This window comes from Phyllobates terribilis, unplaced genomic scaffold (genome assembly GCF_046119375.1).
Source record: "Phyllobates terribilis strain yellow unplaced genomic scaffold, ASM4611937v1 Scaffold_3__8_contigs__length_932513732, whole genome shotgun sequence".
In the NCBI taxonomy this organism is placed as follows: domain Eukaryota; kingdom Metazoa; phylum Chordata; class Amphibia; order Anura; family Dendrobatidae; genus Phyllobates; species Phyllobates terribilis.
In genome coordinates, this window is record NW_027362763.1 from 854,182,263 (window position 1) to 854,210,015 (window position 27,753).

A 27,753-nucleotide genomic window follows, 5' to 3' on the forward strand; every position below is an offset into this window, starting at 1 on the left:
AATAAAATTAGTTTGGTAACATCTATTTTAATGCATTTATCTTTAAAATTTTAATGGTGACCATGACTGGAACAATAAAGGTAGATTCACACTAGTGTTCCTTTTAGATTGTATGTTTTTATAGCTCTTCCTCTTTCCTTCAAATAATACAATTCTGCCAGCCTGCAGCCACCACTAGGAGGAGATGAAGAGCAACTAATATTTTTTCATGAACTCCCCCTAGTGGTCTCTCCAGGCATGTAGTGATCTGATAACATCCTCCTGGACATAAGATATCTTTAAAATTATCTTTTTATCATGTATATGATTTATAGTTGGCAAATTAACCACTTTTAAGGCAAAGTAAAATACAAGTGACAGCATACTGTATTGTTCCAGCTTAGAGGTTATTTATTTGCTTTTATTGGGCTGTAAGAAATACAAATCAATAAATCCAGAGGCAAAATATTTTACCATTCAGAGCTTGTGATATGAGATTGAATAAAGCAATAAATATTGATTGCCATTAAGCAAGAAATTAATATCCCTTATGTAAGTAACATAGAAAAACACTTCCGTGGGCTGTGAAACATGTACGGTAAGTCCTCTAAAATATAGAAATAAAATCCTAGTTCTGTTGGCCATGTATATTCCGAGACCTTTGAAATTCCTTATCATGGACCCAGTTTTCCTCTAGGAACACAGAACAGCACTTCTGGATGGTGAATGGTGCTTACTGCAAATTGTTTTAATGGTAGGACTCTGTATATCTCTGTATACTGCCATACAGATAATGTTATATACATATTTTCTGTGTAATTAAAGGCTTTTCAGTTTTGCGATTTGAATCAAATTTTTGGGGAAAATTCGGCAACGCTGGCAAAATCGAGTTTCAAACAATCCGCTCATCTTTAATCCCGATCTCATTTCTCTATATTCTGGGGAAAATAACACATTGGGGGATGATTACTATCATGCCAAAGAGAATGTTAAAGTGTAGTCATTGGCATCTAGTTGACATATATGACTAGTCATCCTCCATTTCTAACATAGGAGTTGTAGTATCATCACAGCAGAAAACAATGAGCTTATAGTGAATTATTTTTGGATATGGATTCAGCTATTATTTTCCGTTGCCAGTAACATCATAGTGTAATAAATCTTCGATTGAGCTTGTTCAAACACAAAGAAAAGAAGTACAATTGTTTATTCAAGTACTGCCACAATGTTCCAATGGAAACATGATCAGGAATTTACTACAGTGAATTATGAAATCTCATTGACATCTGGTCCGGTTGATCATTAATGCCACAGGCGCATAACTTTATGCCAATGTTTGCCGTGATATAAATCTTATATATATATTATGTCAAAGACCTGTTTAACAGACAGACTGTTTCTTTTTTTATTTGTTTTCTAGTGGTTTTTTTTGCCTTTTTTCCCAATGTTTTTTTGTAAGTAGCAAGGCAGCGGCCAGATTCTTCCTTGGAGGTATAAAAAATGCCTTTAATAAATAATAATTTTTATAAAACTTTTTTTTTGGTGCAGATTATGTACATTTTTTAAGCATATCTCTCTGGGTTTAACATTTTAAGATGTTTTCCATCCATAGACCTCAATTTGATAGAAAATTGCACCAACATTATGATGCATCATGTTTATATAAAGCAGATTGGTTATATAAATGTCTGCAATGGAAAAATCCATCCATGCATTTATAGTGGTTACTTCTGCAGCATATACATACATTTCTGCATGCCCCATTCAGTTGTAAAAAGGAGAAAATGAGAATTATATGGAAACAGCTGACAACCATTGAAAGTCTGAGATTTGGGCAACTAGTGGATAGCAAAGATGACATACTAGGACTCACTCACCTGCTTATAAAAATACATAATATTTGAAACTGCCTGTTAGTTTTTGCTTCTGTTGTATTACTTTTTCTTCTGTATTGTGTTCTGACTTATCTATTTTTCATCCACATTTCTTCCTTTGCTTGTCAAAGAGTTAAGTAATTTTGGGCTGTTTTTGTAATGTTTCAAAAATACAGATTATGAAAACTAAAAATAACTATTATAAACTATGCAAACATGTAATTTGCTTTCTTAAATTTAGCCTGTTGACTTCTAAGGGTTAAAACAGTACCCATACAGGTCCATTGGAAGAATCAATGTATTGAAAACAACCATGTGCTCAAATATGGCATAGAAATCGGAAACCATTTAGAAGTATGGCTAAAAAAATTATATATATATATGTATATATATATATATATATATATATATATATAGTGTATGTATATATAAATATATATATATAGTTATATGAATGCATAATATGCAAATATGAATAAGCCTTATACAAGGTGCAATAAAAGTATAGTAATAAATACACTAGGAAAAATATGTTCCACCATTTCAGAAATGTATTTGCTATAAACCATTATGTAAAATAAATGGCCATGAAATAGATCTGCACACATGTAAGACATCACAGAAACAGAATAGATCACGTGTGGTGTGGTGTGGTGTGGTGTGTGTGTGTGTGTGTGTGTGTGTGTGTGTGTTAAATCCTGGCAATCAAAAGCACAACCTAAGACTAAAATAATAGAAAGTAATAAAACCTCTGTGAACATGTCAGATCTGTGCAGATCTAGCATAGTTGAGTTTGCCCTTTGGGACTCAGTAATATCATGTATGTGGTGGCTTAATTCACCCTTATATTAGATGTGTTATCTCTGATTTCCCCAGATCTAAGAGTCATGAAAATGATTCAGAATAAAAAAAATGACAGTCAAATGTCTGATGCAGCTCTGCTATACCTGTCTGTGTTGTGTGACTAGGTGTCCTATTGGGTCCAGTCAATTATATAGTCCCATCAAAACCTTTCATCCTTTGATTTCCAAAATATGATAACATTGCAATCACTAAATCATTCTACAGATCGCACAGACAATACATGCTGGTATTAGTAGTTCCGTTGCCAAAGTTATGAAAAACTTTTGCCTACTATAACTATCTGAGGTTAGTATGGTAAATATTATACTGAATTACTGCATTACCTAATGAATCAAATCTGCACACAGAGAACGGAGATCTAGATACAACAGAGCTGCTCTATGCACAGATATTAACCCTATCAAGGCAAGCTCCATCAAGATTTATAAATGACTCACCTTACCATATGTCACTGCAAGGGTTAATGGGTGACAGAGCTTTGTAATGAGAAGATCATTCAGCCAGTTACAAATAAGGTAGATTTCCGGATGAAGTCAGCTACTAACTTCACACTAAAGAGAGAAAAGGGAAAATCAGTGTGATCCAAGAGCTGTTCTGCTTTCCAATAAGTGGTGTAATTGCTAAGGGTCCAATGGTGAGGAGCTGGGCGGTGACCAAAGGGTGCCTCCCGGGGAGGAAACTAGTCACACAGAAGGACAAGAGGGGGGCTTCATATAAAAAGTCATGCTGAGGAACTGGAGAACAAGTCTCACCTACCTTCCAATGTGGGACCTGCATCAGTCTTCTAAGAGCTGCAACAGGATCATCCTAATTATATACCCAACCCCTCCAGAAGAATTATAATGTGTGAGAAGAGAATGGAGTCATTTGAAGTCACATCCTCCGAAGCTTAATTTTCTCTACTGAGGGAGTAAAGCTGTTAGGAAGGACCAGAGATCAAAGTGGTGGATGCATCATCTCCAGCTCAGGTAGACTCATGGTGGGTGAAGGTCCAGGTGTGATGACCACCAATGATGCTCTGGATCAGACAGGAATAAAGTAATAAGCTGAGTGTGATCGCAGGCAGTATGTTTTACGTTCTAGACTCCTCAGCTGTGCAGGTGCTGCTTCCAGGATGTCAGTGGGAGCCTCATCTCCAGCTCAGATAGATTTTTGTTGGGTGAAGGTCTAGGTGTGACCACCAGTGATGCTCTGGAACAGACAGGAATGTGTCTGTGTGGGAATAAAGTAATAGGATGAGTGTGATCGCAGGCAATATAGTTTAGGTTTTGGACTCTTAAGCTGTACAGATGTGGCTGCCAGGATGTCAATGGGAGCCTCATCTCCAGTTCAGGTAGACCTATGTTGGGTGAAGGTCTCGGTGTGACCACCAGTGATGCTCTGGATCAGACAGGAATAAAGTAACGAGTGTGATCGCAGGCAGTATCTATTAGGGTCTGAACTCCTCAGCCGTACAGGTGTGGCTGCCAGGATGTCAGTGGGAGCCTCATCTCCAGTTCAGGTAGACCTATGTTGGGTGAAGGGCCAGGTGTGAATAAAGTAATAAGCTGAGTGTGATCACAGACAGCATATATTGGGTTCTGGACTCCTCTGCTGTACAGGTGTAGCTTCCAGTATGTCAGTGGGTGACTGCATTTTAGGAAAGCATCTGTAGGTGGTGGAAGTGAGTTTATCAGAAATCTCTGCTAGCTGTGCGTAAACCGTTATTACTTTGGAGTTAAGCACTCACTGGGGTTTGAGTATAGAGTTCAATTAGCACATGGTGTCTCAGGAGAAAGAGTGCAGCTTTAATAAGTTTTGACATTTGTTTAATGATATTCTTCTTTTTGTATGTGGCTTTAGGTCTAAATAGCAACGTTCAAGATGCATGAAGAGGTGTCTCCTAATATCTCCAGTCTTCTGCTCTCAGTTTTGTGCGCACTGTTGGCCATTTATGTCTTTAAGTGGCTCCACCGTTGGATCTTGCCCAGATGGTCAGACTCACATCAACCCCCTGGACCTTTTCCATGGCCCATCATTGGTAATGCTTTGCAGCTTGGTAGCTCCCCTCACTTGGCTTTTGTAAAGTTAGCCAAAAAGTATGGAGAGATCTTCCAGATGAAGTTAGGTAGTCAGAAAGTGGTGGTGCTGAACGGAGACAGGGTCATTAGACACGCTTTGCTGCAAAAAGGAGCAGACTTTGCAGGTCGTCCCAGGTTTGCTTCCTTCAAGTTTGTGTCAGGGGGCAGAAGCTTGGCTTTTGGGCTCTACAATGAGAGATGGAAGGCTCATAGAAAAATTGCCCATTCCACAGTGAGAGCCTTCTCCACTCTTAATCCGGAAACTAAACAGAGACTGGGGCAACATGTCCTGAGTGAAGCCCTTGACCTGATTACTCTCTTCTCTGGTTTTGGAGAGGAGGGCAAATTCTTTGCCCCTGGAGGACATGTGGTTGTGGCCGTGGCTAATGTGATGAGTGCAGTATGTTTTGGCCGGCGTTATGGCCACATGGACTTAGAGTTCCAAGCTCTTCTGAGCAATAATGATAAGTTCAGTAAGACTGTGGGTGCAGGAAGCCTGGTAGATGTCATGCCCTGGCTCCAGCGCTTCCCAAACCCTGTCAGGACAATATATAATGACTTCCAGCAGGTCAATGACGAGTTCTACACCTTTGTTCATAGCAAGTTCATCCAACATCTCAAGACAACAGCATGGGGAGTGACTAGAGACATGCTAGACGCTTTTATCCACATCTTAGGAGAAGTGGATGGAAAAAGTTTCATCATGAACCAGGACAGAATGGAAAAGAAAGAAGAGGTGAAGAATGGTAACACAGGAATTCGTCTGCTAGAAAAGGAACATATTCCAGCCACAGTATGTGATATATTTGGTGCCAGCCAAGATACCCTGTCGACAGCTCTGCAGTGGCTCATTTTCTTCCTCATCAGGTAGGATTCTATCACTTAGATTCAATGCTATATAACTGCTGGGTTAGGTTATTGGCTCCAGATATATAAGCTTGTAAACACCTGGTATGGGACTTATAATGAAATAAATAGGAGTAATGCACATTTACAAGATGAGGCTTTTACAGTGGGATGCAATATTGTGGGATTTTAAAGTTTACACTTGGAAGAACTGCAATGACTCTAAAATTCCAATTCCATTTGGAGGAGATGATTCCATCATTTTCTCCAAATCTGAGTTAGCATTGGGAAAACTTGAGAGAGCAATGTAGCTAGAGTTGCTGCAGTAGTTAGCCAGGTTCTTGATTTCTTTAACTCTTCAATGTCAATTTCTCTTCATTTTACAGATATTTACTTGCTGTTAGTGAAAAAGGAACCTTTTTGTTTAAAGTGGTGCAAATTTGTAAATACCTAGACCCTCTCTCTCTGCTAAAAAATGGATAAAATGCATCCAGTGCAAACCTTCAGAAGGATACATTGTAGCGAACTACCAGAGATTTGTGCAGCTGCTGATGAGTTTATCTCACAGACCATTGACTAGACTGATACAATTGTATCCACCTTTCAACTGAGAGATCTAAATATGTATAGGTTTCTAGTGCTGAGTGTAAACACGTATCTTGAAAATGCTAGAAATTGAAATATTGAATTATAATAGAAAGTTGAACACCTCATTTATCTAGAAATTAAATCTGGACAACCTCTTTAATTGCTAAGGCACAGAAGTGGCTTCCTTGGTTATTTTTCTGTGCCTTCTGTACATAATAGTTTTTATGTGAGCTATGGAAATGTTTTACATTGAGGAATGTTAATAAATACATTTTATCTACATGTCCATGCTATATAAACTACATTATCCTCTATTCAGACTACAGTTTGAGAAGCTATTAGGGTAACGGAGTACTCAGGGTGTAGACATCAGTACAATGGTCTTTACAATTTCTTTTTGGGTTTCAGTATATTCGTTTCTTCACTTTAAATTAGACCAATGTGCTAAAGATGCGAATAAAATGACTGATTATGGCTCCACTGAAGAGAAATAGTGTGTTTATAGCATGCGCCACAATGTTATCTATAAATCATTTTTATTAGATCAGCTTACTTTGCTTACACAATGTCTTCAATATATTGTCAGTCAGTCCAGCAGGCTTTATAAAAATTCCCTTGACTGCAGTCCATTGAAGAAACAGACTTTAATGATTCTACAGTCAGACCAAGTAAAATATTAACTAACCGTCTACTTATTTACAGCAGTCATTGCCTTATATTGAATGAAATATAGCAAGAATGCAAAGTCTAAAATTGAATAGACTTAAAGCACCCCTGTGCTGCAAGGTAATAGTGAGGGGCACCGAGCGGCTATACTGAGTTGTACTAGTAGGAAATTATAACAAATATTCTTATTTTGTCCACTTTACTTTCCTCAATTGACTTACATTAGACTTGTCAGCAAAATCAAATATTTGTGCTGATATTCTCACGTCTGTGGTAATTGATCTTGTAATTAATCCTGTTTTTTGCCTGTGTTTTCAAAATATTTTTCAAAACAATTATCTAACACTATGACTACAAAAAAACAACAATTGGTATCTGAGAGTAGCTACAGGACCTCTCTGGCCAAAATCCCTGCTGTGCAGGGAATTACAATACAACTCCATTCATCAATGCTGTTGTGTTCCTGTTCTATGCATAGCAGGTGGCAGGAGAAGTTGCAGTCCTTAAGGAACGCTGAAGACACCTTGGAAAAACATGGAACAATGAAATAAATGTAATCTTAGTCATCTCTATTGCATTTTTCACCTATGGTCAAAATAATTCCAAGGGTCAATTATCAAAATAAGTAATAATTATTTGTTGAATAGCTGAGTTTTTTTAAATTTTTGTTTGTTTTAAAGCCATTTGTTAAATTAGGGTTTTAACAATGAAACTTTCTGGCATTGTAACTGTGTCTGTCATGAGTGCCATTGCTCCACCTCAGCAAGAAAATTAATTAAGGAAAAAAATCATGACAACATAGCCTGGTTTTGATCCGAATCATGAATGAAAATTTACTAGTGATGGGCAAACGTGCTTGGCACGGCCCGATAGTCGATGGAGCATCGGAGTGCACGAGTGAGTACTGAGCAGTGCAGAGTTACACGTGGTGCTCGAGGGCCCGGGTTCCCGTAAGAAGCTCATTTGAATCAAGCTTAGATCAAAACACTGATGAAACTAGGATCATTTTTTGCATGCCAGAAAAATCATAGATGTCTGAATGAGACATTAAGGTGGGGATATGTATTAATACATGACAGTAGCCATTTTGCTCTGTAATGTATGACTTTATGTCAGGTCTTCATAAGTTCAGCCATGTCACCTGCTGGTGGGGAGGAGGCAAATCAAATCCTTTATAATGACCAAGCCTGAGAGAGTCTAAAATGGGTATCCTGATTTAAATTTTATGACATGTCTATGTGATTAGTTGGAGTCCAACCCTGTGAAGATCCAACACATAAGTGCTGATTTATCAAGACTGGCTTAGTACACATTCAGGCTATGCCAGTCTTGCTGAAAGAGAAAGACCCAAAATCATTAAGAGGCATGTGCCACGTAAATAGGTTGTCCAGCCTTAGGCTACAAGTCTTCAGTCACTCTATATGACTGCAGACTTGTGAATCCTCACATCACACGCACTGCAAGGGTTCTCCTGTGTCAGCGCCGGTAGCCGTCGGTCATGTGACTGCAAGTATGCGATTTGCATACTCCCGGCAACATTCTCACTAGACTGTGTCCGACCTCGCTCAATATACTTGCATTGGGTGAGGCCGCGCACATTTAATTGGCACATGACCGTATATATGTAAATCACATACTTGCAGTCACGCACACGGCGCTGGCACTTGCGAATCCTGACAGTGTGCAGTGCGCGTGATGTGTGGATTCACAAGTCTGCAGTCACTTTATGTATAAAGTGACTGCAGACTTGTACCCTAAGGCCAGACAACCCTCTTTAACTCCTTCACGACCTTAGGATTTTCCGTTTTTGTGTTTTCATTTTTTGCCCCCCTTCTTCCCAGAGCCATGACTTTTTATTTTTCCATCAATATCGCCATGTGAGGGCTCATTTCGCAGGATGAGTTGTACTTTTGAATGATACCATTGATTTTACCATATAGTGTACTGGAAAACGGAAAAAAGATTCCAAGTGTGGCAAAATTGCAAAAAAAAGTGTATTTCTACAATTGTTTTTTTTTTTACACTGTTCGCTAAATGCTAAAACTGACCTGCCATTATGATTCTCTAGGTCATTACGAGTTCGCAGATATAAAACATGTAGAGGTTCTTTTTTATTTAAGTGATGAAAAAAAATCCAAAGTTTGTATAAAAAAAAAATTGTGCCATTTTCCGAGACCCATTTTTTGGAATTTGGGGCTGGATGAGGAATTATTTTTTGTGTGCTGACCTGATGTTTTTTATTGATACCATTTTGGGGTAGATGTTTTGATCACCTGTTATTACATTTTATTACAATATTGCGGCGACAAAAAAAACTTAATTCTGGTGTTTTGATTCTTTTTCTTGTTACGTTGTTTACAGATCTGATTAATTGTTTTTATATTTTGATATGTCGGGTGTTTCTAAATGCAGCGATACCAAATATGTGTATTTTTGATTGTTTTGTTTTGAATGGGGCAAAAGGGGGGTAATTTGAAGTTTTATATTTTTTAACTTTTTAAAATATTTTTAAAAACATTTTTTTCTACTTTTTACTCGCTTCAATAGTCCCTTGAATCTGCGATCTTCAGATCACATGTGCAACACATAGCAGGGCTTCAGCCCTGCTATGTGTAGCAAAAATTATCATCTCCTGTGAGCACTGGCCATGGGCTGGCATTCATAGGAGATCTGCAGTAACAAGCACAGGGGTCTTCTGCAGACCCCCAGTTGTCATGCCAACCCATCAACGCCTTGCAATCATGTGACAGGGGCTCCAATGGGCAAGGTTTGTGACGCGCTTCCTGTAAGTGCGAGTTAAAGGGGTTGTCCAGCCAAAAGTGATGTCTGCCGTTACTCTGTGTGAATCCCCCAAGTGCTCGCATTGTGCACTGCGGGGATTCGCCGGTATGAGACCCGGTAACGGAGGGTATGTATGTGTTATATATACCCCCGGCCAGTGGGCGTGGTCTTGCTCTCCATACACTTGTATTGAGCGAGGCCGCGCCTTCTAGTCAGACACGCCCACTGGCCGTCCATGTCACTAGATGGGGCGTGGCCGCGCTCCATACAAGTGTATGGAGTGAAGTGGCGCTGAATGGCCAGGGTTATGTATAACACATACATACCCTCTGATTCCGGGTCTCATACTAGCGAATCCCTGCAGCGCACAGTGCCTGCGCTGGGGGGATTCATAAGTCTGCAGTCACACAAAGTGACTGCAGACTTATCACTTTTGACCAGACAACCAAGATTGACACCAGCATTTAACATGTTAAATTCCACTCGCGGCTGTTAGGGGCACATGACAGCTGATCAGATCAGCTGTCATGTGCTGAAAAAGATGCTGGCTCAGTGCCGGAGCCCACATCAAATTCGGGACATGACCTATGACGTACCTATAAGCCATAGGTCGTGAAGAAGTTAATGAATTAAAAGACTGAAGTAGCATTTCTGGAGTACAAAGCGCCGTCATTTTTGATGAATTTGACATGCGAGCATGGCCACGCACCATCCCGGCTCTATCCATTTCGGCAGAGCTGAGTCAAGTTGGCGAAAAAACTCCTAAAGTCACAAAATTTTGCGCAACTTGCCATAGCACAAAACATTTGCAACTTTACTGAACTTTTACATCAGTTTTCTAATGTAGAAGCTTTGATGAATCGGCCCCATAGTCTCACACAGCATAAAACAGAATGGCTACTGTCATGCATTAATACGTACTACGACCCTTACATGGAAGACAGCAATTGGTCTGTAGTGCAGGACGGTGGATCATTAGGGTAAGCATTCATTATTTTGTATTGAGGAGAAGTCGATGGCACTCATGACATGGATATCATGCCACATAGTTTAATTGTCAAATCCCTAATTTAGCAAAACGACTGTAAATCATCCAAAAAACAAACTCAGCGATTCAACAAATAATTGCTTTGGTTTCCGATTACTTTGATAAATGACCCTGGTAATGAAATTAACCCTGGATGAAAAATCCAATAGAGATGACTAAGATTACACTTATTTTATTGCTTCATATTTTTGTAGCTTTTAGCATCACCATGTGGAGGTCATAGATATAAATCATGTGGTGGTGAAGAGGCCAGAAGGTTCCATCTTTTCTGTTATGCACCAGGGAGATTGTACATACTGTACTAAGTCTGAGCACATAATCCGGATTGTGGATGCTGGATGTGCTGTCCATCCATTATTCAGTCATCCGTTCCCCTGTAGTATCTCTTCTACTTCCATCATATTGTGTTAACAATGGTAGTTTGTATAGCAGGAATATGGTGTGACACATGCTAAGGGTATAAGATATGGTCGGATACTACTTACAGCCAATAATACACAGGTTGTGGCCATTTATATACCCCAATAATTGCCTGAGCGATCACACATGAGAAAAGAGCAGATAGAAGAGATCTACAAAACCAAAGTAGTACATGATTTTACTGTATACACAGATTTATGATTTTTCCATATAAAATATGCTGTCTAAAGTTTTGTGAAGGCAAGCACTGTAGACTCGGACAATTTGCACACAGAGGTATGCGTATACACTAATGATCTAAATTTTACTATCAAATTCATAAATTCTTTAAAAATGGATAACAAAAACAAAGTAATTAATGGAATCCCTACAGCTTGTAAATTCAATGCACTCTGTTGGCAGTATATTAACAGATGAGAAGAAGTGGGAACTGATTCAGTATAACTTGTATTTTATCTCCTCTGTAATACTTGTGAGATAGTTCTGCAGGAAAGCTAATTTGCATGCTTTTTCCCATGCTTTGCCTCTAAGACTTCATTCTTTAAAGAGTATCCTCTCCACTGATGAGGGGCAAACACACAGAAATAGTCTGTGCCTGAGTTCCTGGCCCCATTGGGGCTCACAATCTAAATTCCCTATCAGTATGTCTTTGGAGTGTGGGAGGAAACCGGAGGACCCGAAGGAAACCCACGCAAACACGGGGAGAACATACAAACTCCTTGCAGATGTTGTCCTTGGTTATCTCTAGTCATTTTGCAAGGCTTGGCAAAGAGTCAGATATTGACTACTATGGTAACTTTTTCTACTAGGTGGTATGTGCCAGATAGTTTTTTTCACTCTGCAAAAGAGGTAATTTATATATTTTATTCATCTCCTCCTCTTTCTGGGATCAGCAGTCCATTAGGTGGATCTTATCAGTGATTGACAGCCTTCTCTTTATAAGTGTGCATACAGAAATGACAGCAATTGCTGATTAAGATTACCTTGTTGACTGATAAGAATGAAAAGATTTAAATTTTTAAAATATAAGTTATAGTCACAAACATACAGAGCATATCAATTCATTCAGCTTCAACTGCTTTATAACATGCTGTCCATATGTTGCATAACATTTCCAACCGGACAGGTTCCCTTTAAAGCACCACTCCAGTGGGGTGGGGGGTTAGCACTGGAGCGGTGCTACTTATATAAATTTCCTGACTCCATTATTATACTTATCCACCGCTATCTAGGCCTTTTATTGGTGCTGCTCCAGTCCCCCCGCACCACCATCTTGTGACCGTGATTTCTGACTAACCGGAAGTAAGAAGTAACGGTCACAAGCGCTCAGCATAAGTCAATGAGAACCAGAACAAGGCTCTCATAAACTTACACTGAAAAGTGACCTCCGGCTGCTCAGCAAACACTGGAGCGATCTGGCAGGTTACAAACTGCTGGAGACTGACCGGAGCAAGCGGCGGTGGGTAAGTATGAAACTAGGGTCAGGGACCTTAGATTAGTAGCACTACTCCAACGCTGCAATTAAAAAAAAAACACTGGAGTTGTTAAGTAGAAGGAAATAAAGGATGATGCAGTACCAAAGTAAAATATTCACTGGTATCAAATATTACAGAAATGATGCCAGTCCAGCTTCTGCATATTTATTTTAGTATTTCATTGTATTTTGTGCAGTGCTGTGCAATAAAAATTATTATAATGTATATTTTGTATAAAATCAACAGCTATCAATAAAAAATAAGATGCTAGTTTTATTTTTCCAGTTCAGGTGTAAAAATTAACAGATTTGCCTAGCATATAAAACTATTTTAAATACCCTATTAGGTAATTCTGACTTAATAGGGGGGAAATATATTAAGATTTCAGAGTCCTCAGTGGTTGGTACCCTTTAATGGCTAACTGCCATTTAAAGGTATCAACCACTGAGGACTCTCAAATCTTACAATTTTTCTATCTACTGGATAACACGGTACAAGGATATATCCATACATGCTTATCCAGGCATGCGCCACATGTCGTGCTTAATTCACCCCTGTGGTGGCACTGCCAAGATCTCCACAGGACACAGCTGATCTCTAAGGATCTCATCCATGAGACACTCCATGAGCAGCAGAGAATCCAGACTCCCCAACCATAATTTTCTAATGTTATCTTATACACGAGTAATATCTTATTACATTATTAGCTGAAATACCCCTTTAACAAGAACAGGTCAATTAAAAATTCTGCTGGTTAGAGACTTGTAGCATGCTGAATGTACTCGTTCTTTCAGTGGTTTCATGTTAAGTAACACCAAAGTCTGGGAATGGTGCCAGGAGCTGTATCCGAGGATAAAAAGTTCACCGCAGACTGGGCACAATCATAATGTTTTAACCCTGGGAAGAAATTAGTAAAGTAAACAATCACCTTTTTGCCAATTAAAAGCTCAGTATCATCAAATAAAATAAAATACAGCATAATCAGTCTGTAAGGGCTAGAAAGTCTATAATATAGACACAGCAAATACCTGCAGACATTATGTAAGAATAGCTGAGATAGCGTTGGACAAAACATATATATCATGCTTCATGCATCATTGGAATATCTTGGTGCGTTGACAGGTTTGGGACTATCAAACTACAAAATTATTATCTAAAGCTATAGAACAATCCTAGTAAAATCAGCTAACTTGACCCATCTGCTGAATCTCTATAGTCTTCATGTCACCTCAAACTGTTATAGAGCATCATTCCTTGGCTGATACCCAGTGGTGACATGACATGGTATGGTCCCAGGCACCATCTGCAATAAGTCATTACCCCTACATAATAATTTACAATCTTATGTTGATACCGCTGTCTGTTTCTAATATAATTCTAAGCTATATCGTATTTTATGAAGATCTGTTTCAGATTACAAAATAATAATCCGAATATGATTTTTGTCATGTTTGACCATGAACGATGCTGGTTCCAAAATGGAATACAATGGATATTTGAGAAATCTAGGTGCAAGAATGCTTCTGACAACTCTCATTTTTTGAATTTTCAAGGAGTTACACTGTATATTATTGTATCTACTGTGTAGTGGTATGCAAAAAGGGGCCAATGCAGTCAGAGGCAGTGACAAAGAAGTTTGGTAGAAACAGGGCTTCTCCTGTTCTTAATTGTTTGTGTACAAAATAAACGTCAATCTTTTACATCTGGGCACAAAAAACAAATAAACCCATGCTTGGCTGAGCACTACCTAGAAGTTAGATTCCCTGACTATACAGGAGGTCTGCTACAAACCACCCAAAAAAGAAGCAAAAGGTTGTGTGCTACCTCACCCAAATAGCACCATTTGGAGACTTCACTCCTCTCCTAACCCAATAATGAATCACTCCAACACCTGGACTGACTAAGAGGTACAAAGAATTCCAAGATAGGAGAGGAAATGACTGATCAGCTGCCAAACGAGTCAACCATTCCATAAAGATCCAAGCCTAAAAACAGGAACTACCAAAGACCTTCTCAAACTATACTTTGATAGGAATATCAGCTTTCCTGGATTCCTCATACCTCACCCAGCTTTTCCTAGATGATATATATATATATATATATATATATATATATATATATATATACAGTGCCTACAAGTAGTATTCAACCCCCTGCAGATTTAGCTGGTTGACACATTCGGAATTAACTTGGCATTGTGACATTTGTACTGTAGATCAGCCTGGAAGTGGGAAATGCACTGCAGCAAATTTTTTTTATTTTTTTTTTTTTTTAAACGTTAAAAGTTAATTCAGAGTGTCATTTATTATTCAACCCCTCAAACCACAAGAATTCTGTTTGGTCCCACTAAAGTATTAAGAAGTAGTTCAGGCACCAAGAATAATGAGCTTCACATGTGTGGATTAAAGATCTCTTTTGCCAGCCTTTTCTGACTATTTAAGACCCTCCCCAAACTTGTGAACAGCACTCAGACATGGTCAACATGGGAAAGACAAAGGAGCATTCCAAGGCCATCAGAGACAAGATCGTGGAGAGTCACAAGGCTGGCAAGGGGTACAAAACCCTTTCCAAGGAGTTGGGCCTACCTGTCTCCACTGTTGGGAGCATCATCCGTAAGTGGAAGGCTTATGGAACTACTGTTAGCCTTCCACGGCCTGGACAGCCTTTGAAAGTGTCCTCCCGTGCCGAGGCCAGGCTTGTCCGAAGAGTCAAGGCTAACCCAAGGACAACAAGGAAGGAGCTCCGGGAAGATCTCATGGCAGTGGGGACATTGGTTTCAGTCAATACCATAAGTAACGTACTCCACCGCAATGGTCTCTGTTCCAGACGAGCCCGTAAGGTACCTTTACTATCAAAGCGTCATGTCAAGGCTCGTCTACAGTTTGCTCATGATCACTTGGAGGACTCTGAGACAGACTGGTTCAAGGTTCTATGGTCTGATGAGACCAAGATCGAGATCTTTGGTGCCAACCACACACGTGATGTTTGGAGACTGGATGGCACTGCATACGACCCCAAGAATACCATCCCTACAGTCAAGCATGGTGGTGGCAGCATCATGCTGTGGGGCTGTTTCTCAGCCAAGGGGCCTGGCCATCTGGTCCGCATCCATGGGAAGATGGATAGCACGGCCTACCTGGAGATTTTGGCCAAGAACCTTCGCTCCTCCATCAAGGATCTTAAGATGGGTCGTAATTTCATCTTCCAACAAGACAACGACCCAAAGCACACAGCCAAGAAAACTAAGGCCTGGTTCAAGAGGGAAAAAGTCAAGGTGTTGGAGTGGCCTAGTCAGTCTCCTGACCTTAACCCAATTGAAAACTTGTGGAAGGAGCTCAAGAATAAAGTCCACATGAGACACCCAAAGAACCTAGATAACTTGGAGAAGATCTGCATGGAGGAGTGGGCCAAGATAACTCCACAGACCTGTGCCGGCCTGATCAGGTCTTATAAAAGACGATTATTAGCTGTAATTGCAAACAAGGGTTATTCCACAAAATATTAAACATAGGGGTTGTATAATAATTGACCCACACTTTTATGTTTAAAATTTAATAAAATTCAACTGAGCAACATAACTTTTTGGTTTGTAAGATTTATGTTTCTGTTCATAAAACCTACTCTCGTTTGCAGTTTGAAGGCTCTAACTTATTTGCATCTTATCAAACCAGCTAAATCTGCAGGGGGTTGAATACTACTTGTAGGCACTGTATATATATATATATATCATGAATCCTAAAAGAATAGAGGAATCCTGGGAACAGATAACAATACCTGACCACTTGTCCTGTTACTATATCCTGCTATGTATAATATGTATTATTTTTTCCACACTTTTCTGTGGAAGGGGATTTTGGAGTTAGTGGAGAGACTTTTTCTTTATATTCTGAAGCACCCATCCATGGATATAACTAATTGACTGTAGCTCATGTTCCTAGGAGCACAAGGGCAATCCTAATGGAGCAGAAGCTTTGGTATGAGCACATGGTTTCCTTTCGGCCTGTGGTTTTCTTCTAAGGTTCCTACACGCAGTTCACATGACAGATTGACAGTCACAGGAAACGTGAGATTCCATTATGACTAAGAGTATGTTGCATTCCTCAAGACATATGTGTTAGTACAGGAGCTCTTGTCAGCTCATTAGAAGTCTTGCATTCTATCGCAGCAAGTTCTTCAGTTCTTCGTGCAATGTTGCACGGGGAGGGGTTGGCGTAATCTGAGCAGCTTTCTAGTAACGGAAGTGAATTTTTCTTTACTCACTCAAGGGGACAAATGGGTAAAGTCACATTCCAATAAAAAATTATCAGCAGGAATGTCACTAGGAGGCCAAAAATTCGCCAACATGTACACCTGAAAGGTCTATGGATATCATTGCTTGAGGAGAGACATTGGGAGTGGTGTGGACAAAGCAAGCACCTTCCAAACTTTGTTATGCTACTTTGAGCTCATCATGGTAAAGGTTCCTTTCAACAAGGCATGGATAAAGGTCCCCATAAAAATTACAGCTAAACCAGTTGATTTTGGTGGCGCTGGCGGGCTATCTAATGTCTATGGAATCAGACAGCTTTAATTTTAACACCCAATACGTTGTTCTTTTAAAAGATAAGCTGCCATCAGTTCTGTCTGGCAGTATTTGACTCCTCATATATGAATTTAGGGGGTACAGGAGTGTGAGTGTGTGTGTGTGTGTGTGGTAGACAGGTGAGGGGGTGCATGAAGAGCCCAATCTACAAATAAAATGAGAATATATGAAAAGTTCAGTGAAATCTGTAAGATTGTTAGTCAAGATAACATATTCTGTCTCAATATTTGGAGGGGGCAAGTCAGAGATGAAGTTTCATGACTAGTGATGGGTGAGTGTGCTCGTTTAACCCCAGAGATTGCCTGTTTGTTAGCCGCGGCGGATCAAACCTAGATGCTGAGCACACCGCAAATACTCGGCAAGCACCTGAGCATGCTTGTTTCAAGGGTTAAATAAGCATGCTCGCTCATCACTATTTATGACTCAGAATAGGAGCGGAGAGACATTGGAAACCGGGAAAGACGGCTGTCATGGTACTGTTGCAGGATTTCTCAGGGCAAGGGCTCCTTCCTTATCACTCACGTTAGAGGGTGCCCTAGTCTATCCCTGCCCCTCAGATTACCCCGGAAGGTAGAGACACCGGGGTCATGTGCCTTGCTGTGCTCCTGCCTTACCCTTATCTGTTCCCTTCTACACAGAGGAAGGTGTGAGGCTGAAGTGTATAGGATTATACTAACCAGACAGACAAGGGAAGACAGACATGGATAAATGAAAGCAGCAATCATTCAAAATACACTCACAAAACAACAGAGTGGAACACGGGAGGGTAAGGTAGGTGAAACCAAATAGGAAGAGGATGAGGATAAACACGCAAACAAACTCCATGCAGAAATCTCCACAACAGCTCTCCAACCGCCAACTCCAAACACTAAACAATTCCTGCAACTCCAAACCAGGCAGAATTAACTATCACTGGCAATTCCCAAATGCCAGTCGAGCATATATAGCTGGAGGGAGTGTCCAAGACAGAACAGCTGCGGCAATCCATGATGGAGAGCTCCAGGAGATCAACTAAACTGATTAACCTTAGCAATGCCAGAGCAAAGAAAACCTGCACTGTTTAGTATGATGGTTAAGCAGTTCTAACCAGTGCAGGAGTTTGAGTTACCAGATACCGCGATCTTCTGACCCCTTTCTGACCCCTTTCTGTCGCGGTATCTCCGGGACAACGGCACTTGGTAAGTATTTTAAAACAACTATACTGCATTACAAATATTTCCAGAAAGGTTCAGGGGATAAGATTTTTGTCAGGAGTGCTTCTTATGGAGACAATCACTGTTTTCTGTCAGCAGTGGCATGATGTGTTGGGGTGATTGGGTTGACCATCAGTACAGTTTTTGTATACTTCATAGCCATTCAGGAAGCGTGTTTTGACACAAGCACATGTAGTACTCAGCTTTATGTTGACTTTAGAGTGGAAGCGGCATTTTTACTGCCAGAGGCTGAATTACTTGCGGTTCAAAGAAATTCAGCCACACACCTTGTGAAACAGATAAACTACAGAGAATCCTTTTCCCATGCTAAGTGCATGTTATATTATACAGCGTAGGGATGATTGTGTTTCATGTTACGAGTTCAAAAGACAACTGGCATATAAACAAAATCATAAATTATAATTAAAAGGGAAATTAGCATTTTTCCAGTGAAGAGCTATTTAGGGATCTATGATAAAAGTATTGAACCCATATATATCACCATTAAATAGATGGACACCTCTGAAGCACAACCTAGGTATTCTAAGAAAGAAGTGATTATTGTGCACGGCTGATCTATGGCTTGGTCAGATGAGCATACAATTGGTCCGTGTGCTGTCAGTGTAAGTGTGGCACCCCTGAGGGTTCAGTCGCTTGAGGTGTGGTATCTCCTCTTCCAGGTAAGGATGGAGCATCTCTCAGGACCCCACTTTACCACTCGGCACTACACCACTCCTGTCCTGAAGTTGGCCTAAATGCACCAGGGTGCTGCCCCGGCCCGGGATAGAGGAGATGGGGTGAACCAAAGATAGGGGGAACCATGTAGTGGGTGAGGGTGGAGGACACAGTTTTAGGAAACACTGATTCATATTTAATCTACGGCCATCTTAGGTTCAAGGTCTTTGATTGAGGGTCTTCTGTCAGGGTCCAGCAAGAGGCTGTAGCTGGCGGAAGGTTCGCGGTCCTCGTACTCTGGCCTTGAGATGAGGAGCGGGTCAGGGTTAACCACTGTCTCTACCCGGTCAAGGTCCTGACCTGAGAAGGCCCTGGAGGGGAGCAGAGGAAATAGGCTCCACAGGCAAAAGGATCCCAGGGAGATACGGACGGAGCGGAGTCGCCACCTGTATTCTTTATTCTGGCCTAGTCAGAGGGATTCCTGCTGCAAGAGGGGTAACCGGCCCCCGATATCTGACTTTGTTACTTCACGTCTCAGTCAGAAAAGCCCGGAGGCTTAGTGGATCCCAGGGGGATACGGACGGAGCGGAGTCGCCACCTGTATCTCTCATACTGCGTTTATCCAGTGGGACCCGGCCTCACACCACGTTCGTACCACACACAGTCAGGAGAAGACTTAGTGGGAGAACTTACCAAGGAGAGAAACACACACCAGAGGGGTCTCGACAGGTGCTCCTGATCTACCTGGGAAGTGCTGGACCCCTTCCCGGTGGCCGCAGTACGCCGTGTGTAGCAGAGAGAAGCTTTGCGGCTGAAAGTTCATCTAAAGTGAGTAAAGACCCGGATGACTTCACACACCGCCTCAGCCTGTTATTTCCAGCGTGGCACTGCACCCACCATTCCTTCTCACACTGCCCTGAGGCCTGCTCCACCTGTGGGGAGCTGTCCCATCTTAGCTGCCCGTAACACTAGCCTCAGTGTCCATCACCGGAAGCCGCAGGTGGCGTAGTCGAAATACCACTCTTACTTGAAAGCCCATTATTTTTATGTGACAGCCCTAGGCACGGAACGGGTCAAGGCCACGACTGCATCCCCCGCGACCCCTACACTGACCCGGCTCCGAGTAACCACACCGCTCAGGGAGGGCGACAGGTGTGTCATATGCCATGGACCATACACGGAGAGAACACAGACTATAGCCAGTGTGCCAACGCAAACGGCAAACTTTTTACATGAAGCAAAAAAAAAATCACAGCATACACTATTGTGGTCCGTTTTATGGCATCTCCAGCGCTTCTTAACTATATGAATGAACACAGTCAGTCACGTCTGCAATTTACAGACGCAAATGGCCCATTTTTAATCTGAACCCTTCTTCTGTATTCAGGCAAAAAAGGGTAATAAGTATTAGTAAATAACTATACTAATAAATATTATTATATGGTATTTAAATATAGGGCATATATACCTTTTCAGCACAATTTTATATATCAATATTAAAAGTTAAATAAAGCCAAAATCAAATGTCCGTGAAGTAGGGTCCAAATAGGGACCATGATGTCCGGACAGCTACAGATCCCCTGACCCAAACTCAAGAGCATCATATGCACATATGAGGTTTGACTTTAGGTCAGGACATCCATAGTCAGTCAGGAAATCTCGGTCTGTACTTAAGACTGTATTTCAGAAACATATGAAATCAGCTTTGTTCAACTTTTATTATTGACGTGTAAAATTGTGTAAGAGGTGGATATACCCTAGAAGGGTGGATATATGCACTGGCACATGGACATCTAAGTTCAACCTAACTTTGTGGGGCATAACGTGTTTTCTCCTTGGTTGAAAAATAGACACATAAAGGAACCCAGACAGAAAAAATATTAATCACACAGGTTCCACTGCTTCCATTTGCATCAGTTATGCAATGGATCCATATTTATACATTAATTTAATTTCTCTGGTCCTCAGGAGGGTACAGACAAACAAAATGTCTGAATGGAAGTATGCACATAGCCTGAATATTTTTCATTACTTTATTTTTACTGGTCCTGAATTACATTGATTTATTTATTTATTTTTTACTCATTTATATACCGCCATTAATTCCACAGCACTTTACAGACATTGTGAGCCCCATGGCGACAGTGCCCATAATCTAAATTCCCTATCAGTATGTCTTTGGAATGTGGGAGGAAACTGGAAAACCCAGAGGAAACCCACACAAACACAGGGAGAACATACAAACATCTTGTATTTTAGGCTAGAGCTGCATTCAAGGTTCTGTTAGTTATTTTTGGAAATAGTGAACAAGCCTATTGACAGACACTGCCCTACTGCATAGTAATGTAACAGGAATAATTAGCCTTTCTTACATATGCTGTACTTAATATACATAAACTGATATAATGACTACACCAGAACTCAAATAACCATATGAAACAAGATAGGGACATTAAGCAAACATGCTGGGATCACAGGTGAAAAAGCAGAGCCAAATGTGCAAGTTGTGCATTTACACAGGTTCCCAGCAGTGAACAGGACGTACAGCGGGGGAAAATAAGTATTTCATACACTGCCGATTTTGCAAGTTTTCCTATCTACGACCAATGGAGAGGTCTGTAATTTTTATTGTATGTACACTTCAACTGTAAGAGACAGAATCTAAAAAAAATCCAGAAAATCACATTGTATGATTTTTACATAATTAATTTGCATTTTGTTGCATGAAATAAGTTTTTGATACAATAGAAAAACAGAACTTATTTGATATAGAAACCTTTGTTTGCAATTACAGAGGTCAGATGTTTCCTGTAGTCCTTGACCAAGTTTGCACACACTGCAGCAGGGATTTTGGCCCACTCCTTCATATAGATCTTCTCCAGATCTTTCAGGTTTCGGGGCTGTCGCTGGGCAACATTGAGTTTCAGCTCCCTCCAAAGATTTTCCATTAGGTTTAGGTCTGGAGACTGACTAGGCCACTCCAGGACTTGAAATGCTTCTTATGGAGCCACTCCTTAGTTGTTTCAGGTCATTGTCATGCTGGAAGACCCAGCTACGACCCATCTTCAATGCTCTTACTGAGGGAATGAGGTTGTTGGCCAAAATCTCACAATACATGACCCCATCCATCCTCCCTTCAATACGGTGCAGTCGTTCTGTCCCCTTTGCAGAAAAACACCCCCAAAGTATGATGCTTCACCCACTATGCTTAACATTTGGGATGGTGTTCTTGGGGTTGTACTCATCCTTCTTCCTCCAACACGGCGAGTTGAGTTCTAGTTTGGTCTCATCTGATCATATGACCTTCTCCCATGCCTCCTCTGGATCATCCAGATGGTCATTGGAAAACTTCAAATAGGCCTGGACATGTGCTGGCGTGAGCAGGGGGACCTTGTGTGCCCTGCAGGATTTTAATCCATGATGGTGTACTGTGTTCCTAATGGTAATGTTTGAGACTGTGGTCCCAGCTCTCTTCAGGTCGTTGACCAGGTTCTCCCTTGTGGTTCTGGGCTGATACCTGACCTTTCTCAGAATCATCCTTACCTCACGAGGCGAAATCATGCATGGAGCCCCAGACCGAGGAAGATTGACAGTCATCTTGTGTTTCTTCCTATTCCAATAATTGCACCAATGGTTGTTGCATTCTCACCAAGCTGCTTGCCTATTGTCCTGTATCCCATCCCAGCTTTGTGCAGGTCTACAATTTTGTCCCTGATGTCCTTAGACAGCTCTTTGGTCTTGGCCATGGTGGAGAGGTTGGAATGAGATTGGGTGTGTGGACAGGTGTCTTTTATACAGGTAACGAGTTCAAAGAGGTGCAGTTAATATAGGCAATGAGTGCAGAGTAGGAGGGCTTTTTAAAGAAAAACTAACAGGTCTGTGAGAGCCATAATTCTTGCTGGTTAGTAGGTGATGAAATACTTATTTCATGCAATAAAATGCAATTTAATTATGTAAAAATCATCTAATGTGATTTTCTGGATTTTTTTTGTAGATTCTGTCTCTCACAGTTGAAGTGTACCTACTATACAAATTACAGACCTCTCCATTCTTTGTAGGTGGGAAAACTTGCAAAATCATCAATCTATCATACACTTATTTTCCCCACTGTATGGTGACCTTATTATTAGATCACTTATAAGAGGCTATGCTCATTCCCCTCTGTGCTTAGGTTGTACTTGGTGTTTGCAGTAACTTTTCCTCTTGACTGGAAGACCATGTCATTTTTCTAGACACTAATTAACACTGTTTAAAGGGAATCTGTCACCAGTTTTTGTCACCCAATCTGAGAACAGCATAATGTAGGGGCAGAGACCCAGATTACAGCAATGTGTCACTTACTGGGCTGCATAGTGTACAGTGGAATGTAAAAGTTTGGGCACCCCTGGTCAAAATTACTGTTATTGTGAACAGTTAAGCAAGTTGAAGATGAAATGATCTCTAAAAGGCCTAAAGTTAAAGATGACACATTTCCTTTGTATTTTAGGCAAAAAATTCATATATTTTTATTTTTATTAAATTCATTTTAAAAATGATAAAAAGGAAAATGGGCCGATACAAAAGTTTGCATGTTTGTGGCCCGATAATAAACTATACCTCATACTGTAATTCAGGATCAGAATGAGATGCAGTCTGAAGGAAAAGTAAAAATACATGAAAAATTATTTTTACACATCTACTTTTTGCCATTTATAAAGCAAAGCTATTGAGATTTTTTGTTACATTCAACCTTCCTTGTATCATGCAGTCCATGTAAAGTCCATTATAGATATATATCTTTATGTAGGTAAGTGGTATCTTAACATTGTGTCAAATTCTACTTGAAAAACTGTATTTATATTCCCCTATACAGATACCCAGAAATTCAGAAGAAGATGCAGTATGAAGTGGATAAGGTGATAGGAAGAGATCGCTTGCCCTGTGTGGATGATCAGTCCAGTTTGCCTTACGTCATGGCATTTCTTTATGAATTAATGCGCTTTAGTAGCTTTGTTCCCGTCACCATTCCTCATGCAACCACAAAGGACACAAACCTCATGGGCTACAACATTCCCCAAAACACTGTGGTATTTGTCAATCAGTGGTCAGTCAATCATGATTCATTGAAGTGGTCAAACTCAGAAGAATTTGACCCATCGAGATTCCTGGATGACACGGGATTTCTCAATAAAGACATGGTAAGCAATGTGATGATCTTCTCAGTAGGTAAGAGACGATGTATAGGAGAAGAACTATCAAAGATACAGCTGTTCCTCTTTGCTTCCATTTTGGCTCATCAGTGTACATTCACTGCCAATCCAGGAGAAAATATGAACCTACAATGTGACTATGGACTGAGTATCAAACCTAAGCCTTTTACCGTCGGTATGAGCCTTCGGGATGGTAATATGGACCTACTGAATGATACGGTTCAAAAACTACAGACAGAAGAATAAAATGCTTCAGACACTGGACCTTTTATTACAGGGAACAACATGGTGCAAAATTACCTGCGTCAACTATAATGGTAGACATATAAAACTATATATAACCTTTATTTTGAAAGATTTAAGATAACATCATGTATGTTCAGTGGTTACTGTTATTTTATGTCATGTTGTTCAGTTATCTAAGCCAATGGTCTGCGGAAACGCTGAGTTATTCCACAGGTCTCCACACCAAAATACACAATAGCAATATGCTCAGTTTATTACATTTTTGTTGCCTTTCTCCTTTTTTGATGTATTTTTGATCTGTGTTGTATATCAGGAAAAAAAACAATTTTTACGCGCTGTGGGAGCAGGGCCTAAAGGCTAGCCCTTAACCTAGCAAATATTGAGAGCCAATGTGATCTAGTGATAATGAGTTAAAAGATTGTTGTCTTTATGGGCAAAAATCAGTTGTAACTAATATGATTATGTTGTCTAAAGCAATAGGTGAAACAATATTTAATAATGAACACAATGGTCGATTGGTTGAAGATCCTAGAATCATAGGTTGCACATCAGTTCTCTCGGGGCTCTCGCACTGTATTTCTGTAATCCAACAAGAGGTGTGGACACTCATTACCAAACGTTGCATCTGTGATAAAAGAATATGGTTTCTTTTGTCACAACCATGAGCCAAAGAGAATCAAATGGAGCTTCTGAGTGGCAATTTATGCTAGAATTTGTGTTGTCTACAACCCAACAGATTTGCAGCTGCTCCCACCTCTTATTTTATGAAGAAGAATGTGGTCTATAGCTCTTGGTTGACAATCTTAGGACTCCAGAATCAGTTATAAAGACTAGTTATCCATACTTTCCCGGATATTAATTGAAAAATGTATGGGAGCTGCCTGGGGTAATAATATAGATGATGGGTAAGACCTCTGCGGCATGTGTAATGCTCACTTAATTAATTTATAAGCTGCACTGGCTATGTGCTGCCACGTCACTGCCACTCAGTCTGGCCTTACCCTTTGAGATAAATTATATTCACCTGATTTACCTATACAGAACCAATTGTATCCTACTATTAAGAATTCTCATAACAATCACTTACTATATCGATTTTGTTTTCTATAAAGAATAACATATATTTTATTGTGTATTTAATGTCTAAGTGTAGGTATTTAAATTAATTTCACCAAATTAATATATATTTTGCTTTGGATGAAGATAAAGCATATGTGGGGGGTGAGTACATTTTTCTTGTTGTTGCTGCAGTGTTTTTTTCTAACAGCACTGAAAGTCTGAATTAAATATTTCCAACCGTTCAGCTGTAATTTGCTCCAGTGGACACTGGGTATAAACACTTTGATTTAATAAGATCCTAATAGATTTCTAATAAGATCTGTTCTGCAGTAGCCAAAACAAGTAACGGCTGATCAGCAGGGGTGCTGGATGACCAATGGATAGGTTGTCAGTATCATTTGATCAGAAAGCCCCTTCAAGCAGCAAGCAAGAAGAGAAAGGCTATGTTCACACACGTTGGGTTTTTCAGTGTTTTTTGCTACAGATTTTTATGTAAAATTTCAGCTGCATTTTGCAGTACCAGCAAAGTCTATGAGAAACCAGAATTCTCTGTTCACATATGTTTTTTTTTGCTGTGTATTTTGTGCCTTGGTTGGGTTTTTGGAAAACAGAGCATGTCACTTCTTTCAGCATTTTTTCACCCATAGGAAGTAATGGGTGGTGAAAAAAAGCAATGAAAAAAAACGCATCAAAAACGCACCGAAATTTGCATCAGCATTTTTGATGGTAAAATAGAATGGAGTTCTTTTTGTCAAAGAACTTTATGTACATGCATAAATAGAGACAGAAGGACAGTGAAAAAAAAAGCTGAAAAAACGCACAAAAAACGCATAAAAAAAGCAGCAAAACCTGCGTTTTTGACGCAGCCGATTTCCTGCCAGAGATTAGGTTTTGCTGCAGATTTGTGACGCTGAAAAACCCAACATGTGTGAACGTAGCCAAAGAGTAGTGAAACACACGACTAATGAATCCGATCACTCAGAGTTAATAGTTTGTAGTTAGATCACATATATCTTCATAGGATCTGTATACATAAAAAGGAGATTTCTAAACAAGACTATCTTCAAAGATGATTCCTTTCTTTTATGCATTTGAGCAATAAAAGGTTTTGCAAAGTACATGAACTTTTTAAATTAAGGTATGATTATTTTGATCTTACTAAATGCTGATTTAACAGAAATCGAGAGCATGGTTTAAAGGGTACCTAGCATTTTTAGAGATGAATGGATTGCTTTGTGCAACTCCAATCCACGGTCCAAGTCACTGATCTCTGACCATGGAGAACAACTGTACGTTTTCGGGTTACCAATGCAATGCATAGGTGACATCTCGCCAGCCCCGCAAATCATAAGCCGAGCACAGGATACAGGAGGCAGTGGTGCAACTATAATAGGTGCAGGGGTAGCAATCACGCCCAAACTCCGGAGTCTGAGGGGGCCCAAAAGGTCAACCCGACACATATGAAAAGACTATTACTATTAAAGACCTGCGATAGTTAGGGGCCCTGTTGGAGATTTGCATTAGGGCCCACGAGCTTCAAGTTATGTCACTTCCTGCAGGGTATCGGAATTTGTGCAGCTCCTGTCCATAGATAGAGAGCACTGATCTGGACCATTGACTTGGGTGCTGTGAAGCAATACACTCATCTCTAATTGTTTTTTTTTATGCTATTCTCATTTAAGTGCACTTTACAGACATCATCATCATCATCACATGAGCAGTCTTATGAGGGGATTCTCAGAACCCAGACCTCAGGCAATATGCAGCATGGTTAAAGAGAACCTGACAGCAGATACTTTCTGCCTGATCTGTGGACAGCATGTATCAGGCACTGTCTGTATGATCTCAGCCAGGTATGTTTAAGCGCTGTGAGCCGCACTGGAGACTAGTAGGACAGGCAGGTCCCTGGCGGCTTCTCCCCACCTGCTGCTCTGGGTTGACAGGACTCTGCCTAAGTATGTTTTTCAATGAAATGCAGCAGCGTTTCAGAGTCAAACATACCAGGCTGAGTTCTTTCAGCCAGTGCCTGATACATGCTGTCCGTGGATCAAGTAGCATGTATCAGCTGTTATGTTCAATTTAAGGAATAATAAGTGACATATTTACACACACATACACACGCATATATATATATATATATATATATATATATATATATACACATTTACACACACACACACACACATATATACAGTACAGACCAAAAGT

General features: G+C 40.2%; 1 protein-coding gene and 1 long non-coding RNA gene across 3 annotated transcripts in view; one reads left to right on the forward strand and one right to left on the reverse strand.

Annotated features, from left to right (window-relative positions):
* LOC141257697 (uncharacterized) overlaps nt 1–3,344 on the reverse strand; it is a 43,138-nt gene extending 39,794 nt beyond the window's left edge. The window contains exon 1 of the long non-coding RNA XR_012318098.1: nt 3,155–3,344. This is a non-coding gene — a long non-coding RNA (uncharacterized lncRNA). The remainder of the gene's footprint in view (nt 1–3,154) is intronic.
* CYP1B1 (cytochrome P450 family 1 subfamily B member 1) lies at nt 520–27,753 on the forward strand. 2 transcript variants are annotated; one of them, XM_073672547.1, is made up of 3 exons: nt 520–577; nt 4,560–5,644; nt 23,904–27,753. In XM_073672547.1, exons 2-3 carry the CDS (start codon nt 4,581–4,583, stop codon nt 24,484–24,486), a joined length of 1,647 nt encoding a protein of 548 aa, XP_073528648.1. In that variant the 5' UTR covers nt 520–577; nt 4,560–4,580; the 3' UTR covers nt 24,487–27,753. The 2 variants fall into 2 exon arrangements, with proteins under 2 accessions (XP_073528648.1, XP_073528647.1); XM_073672546.1 differs by lacking the exon at nt 520–577 and adding an exon at nt 3,245–3,685.

Coding starts and splice junctions, on each gene's coding strand:
- CYP1B1 (XM_073672547.1), top strand. CDS start 4,581: ATGCATGAAGAGGTGTCTCCTAATATCTCCAGTCTTCTGCTCTCAGTT. Junction 5,645..23,903: donor CTCATTTTCTTCCTCATCAG/GTAGGATTCTAT, acceptor TCCCCTATACAG/ATACCCAGAAATTCAGAAGA.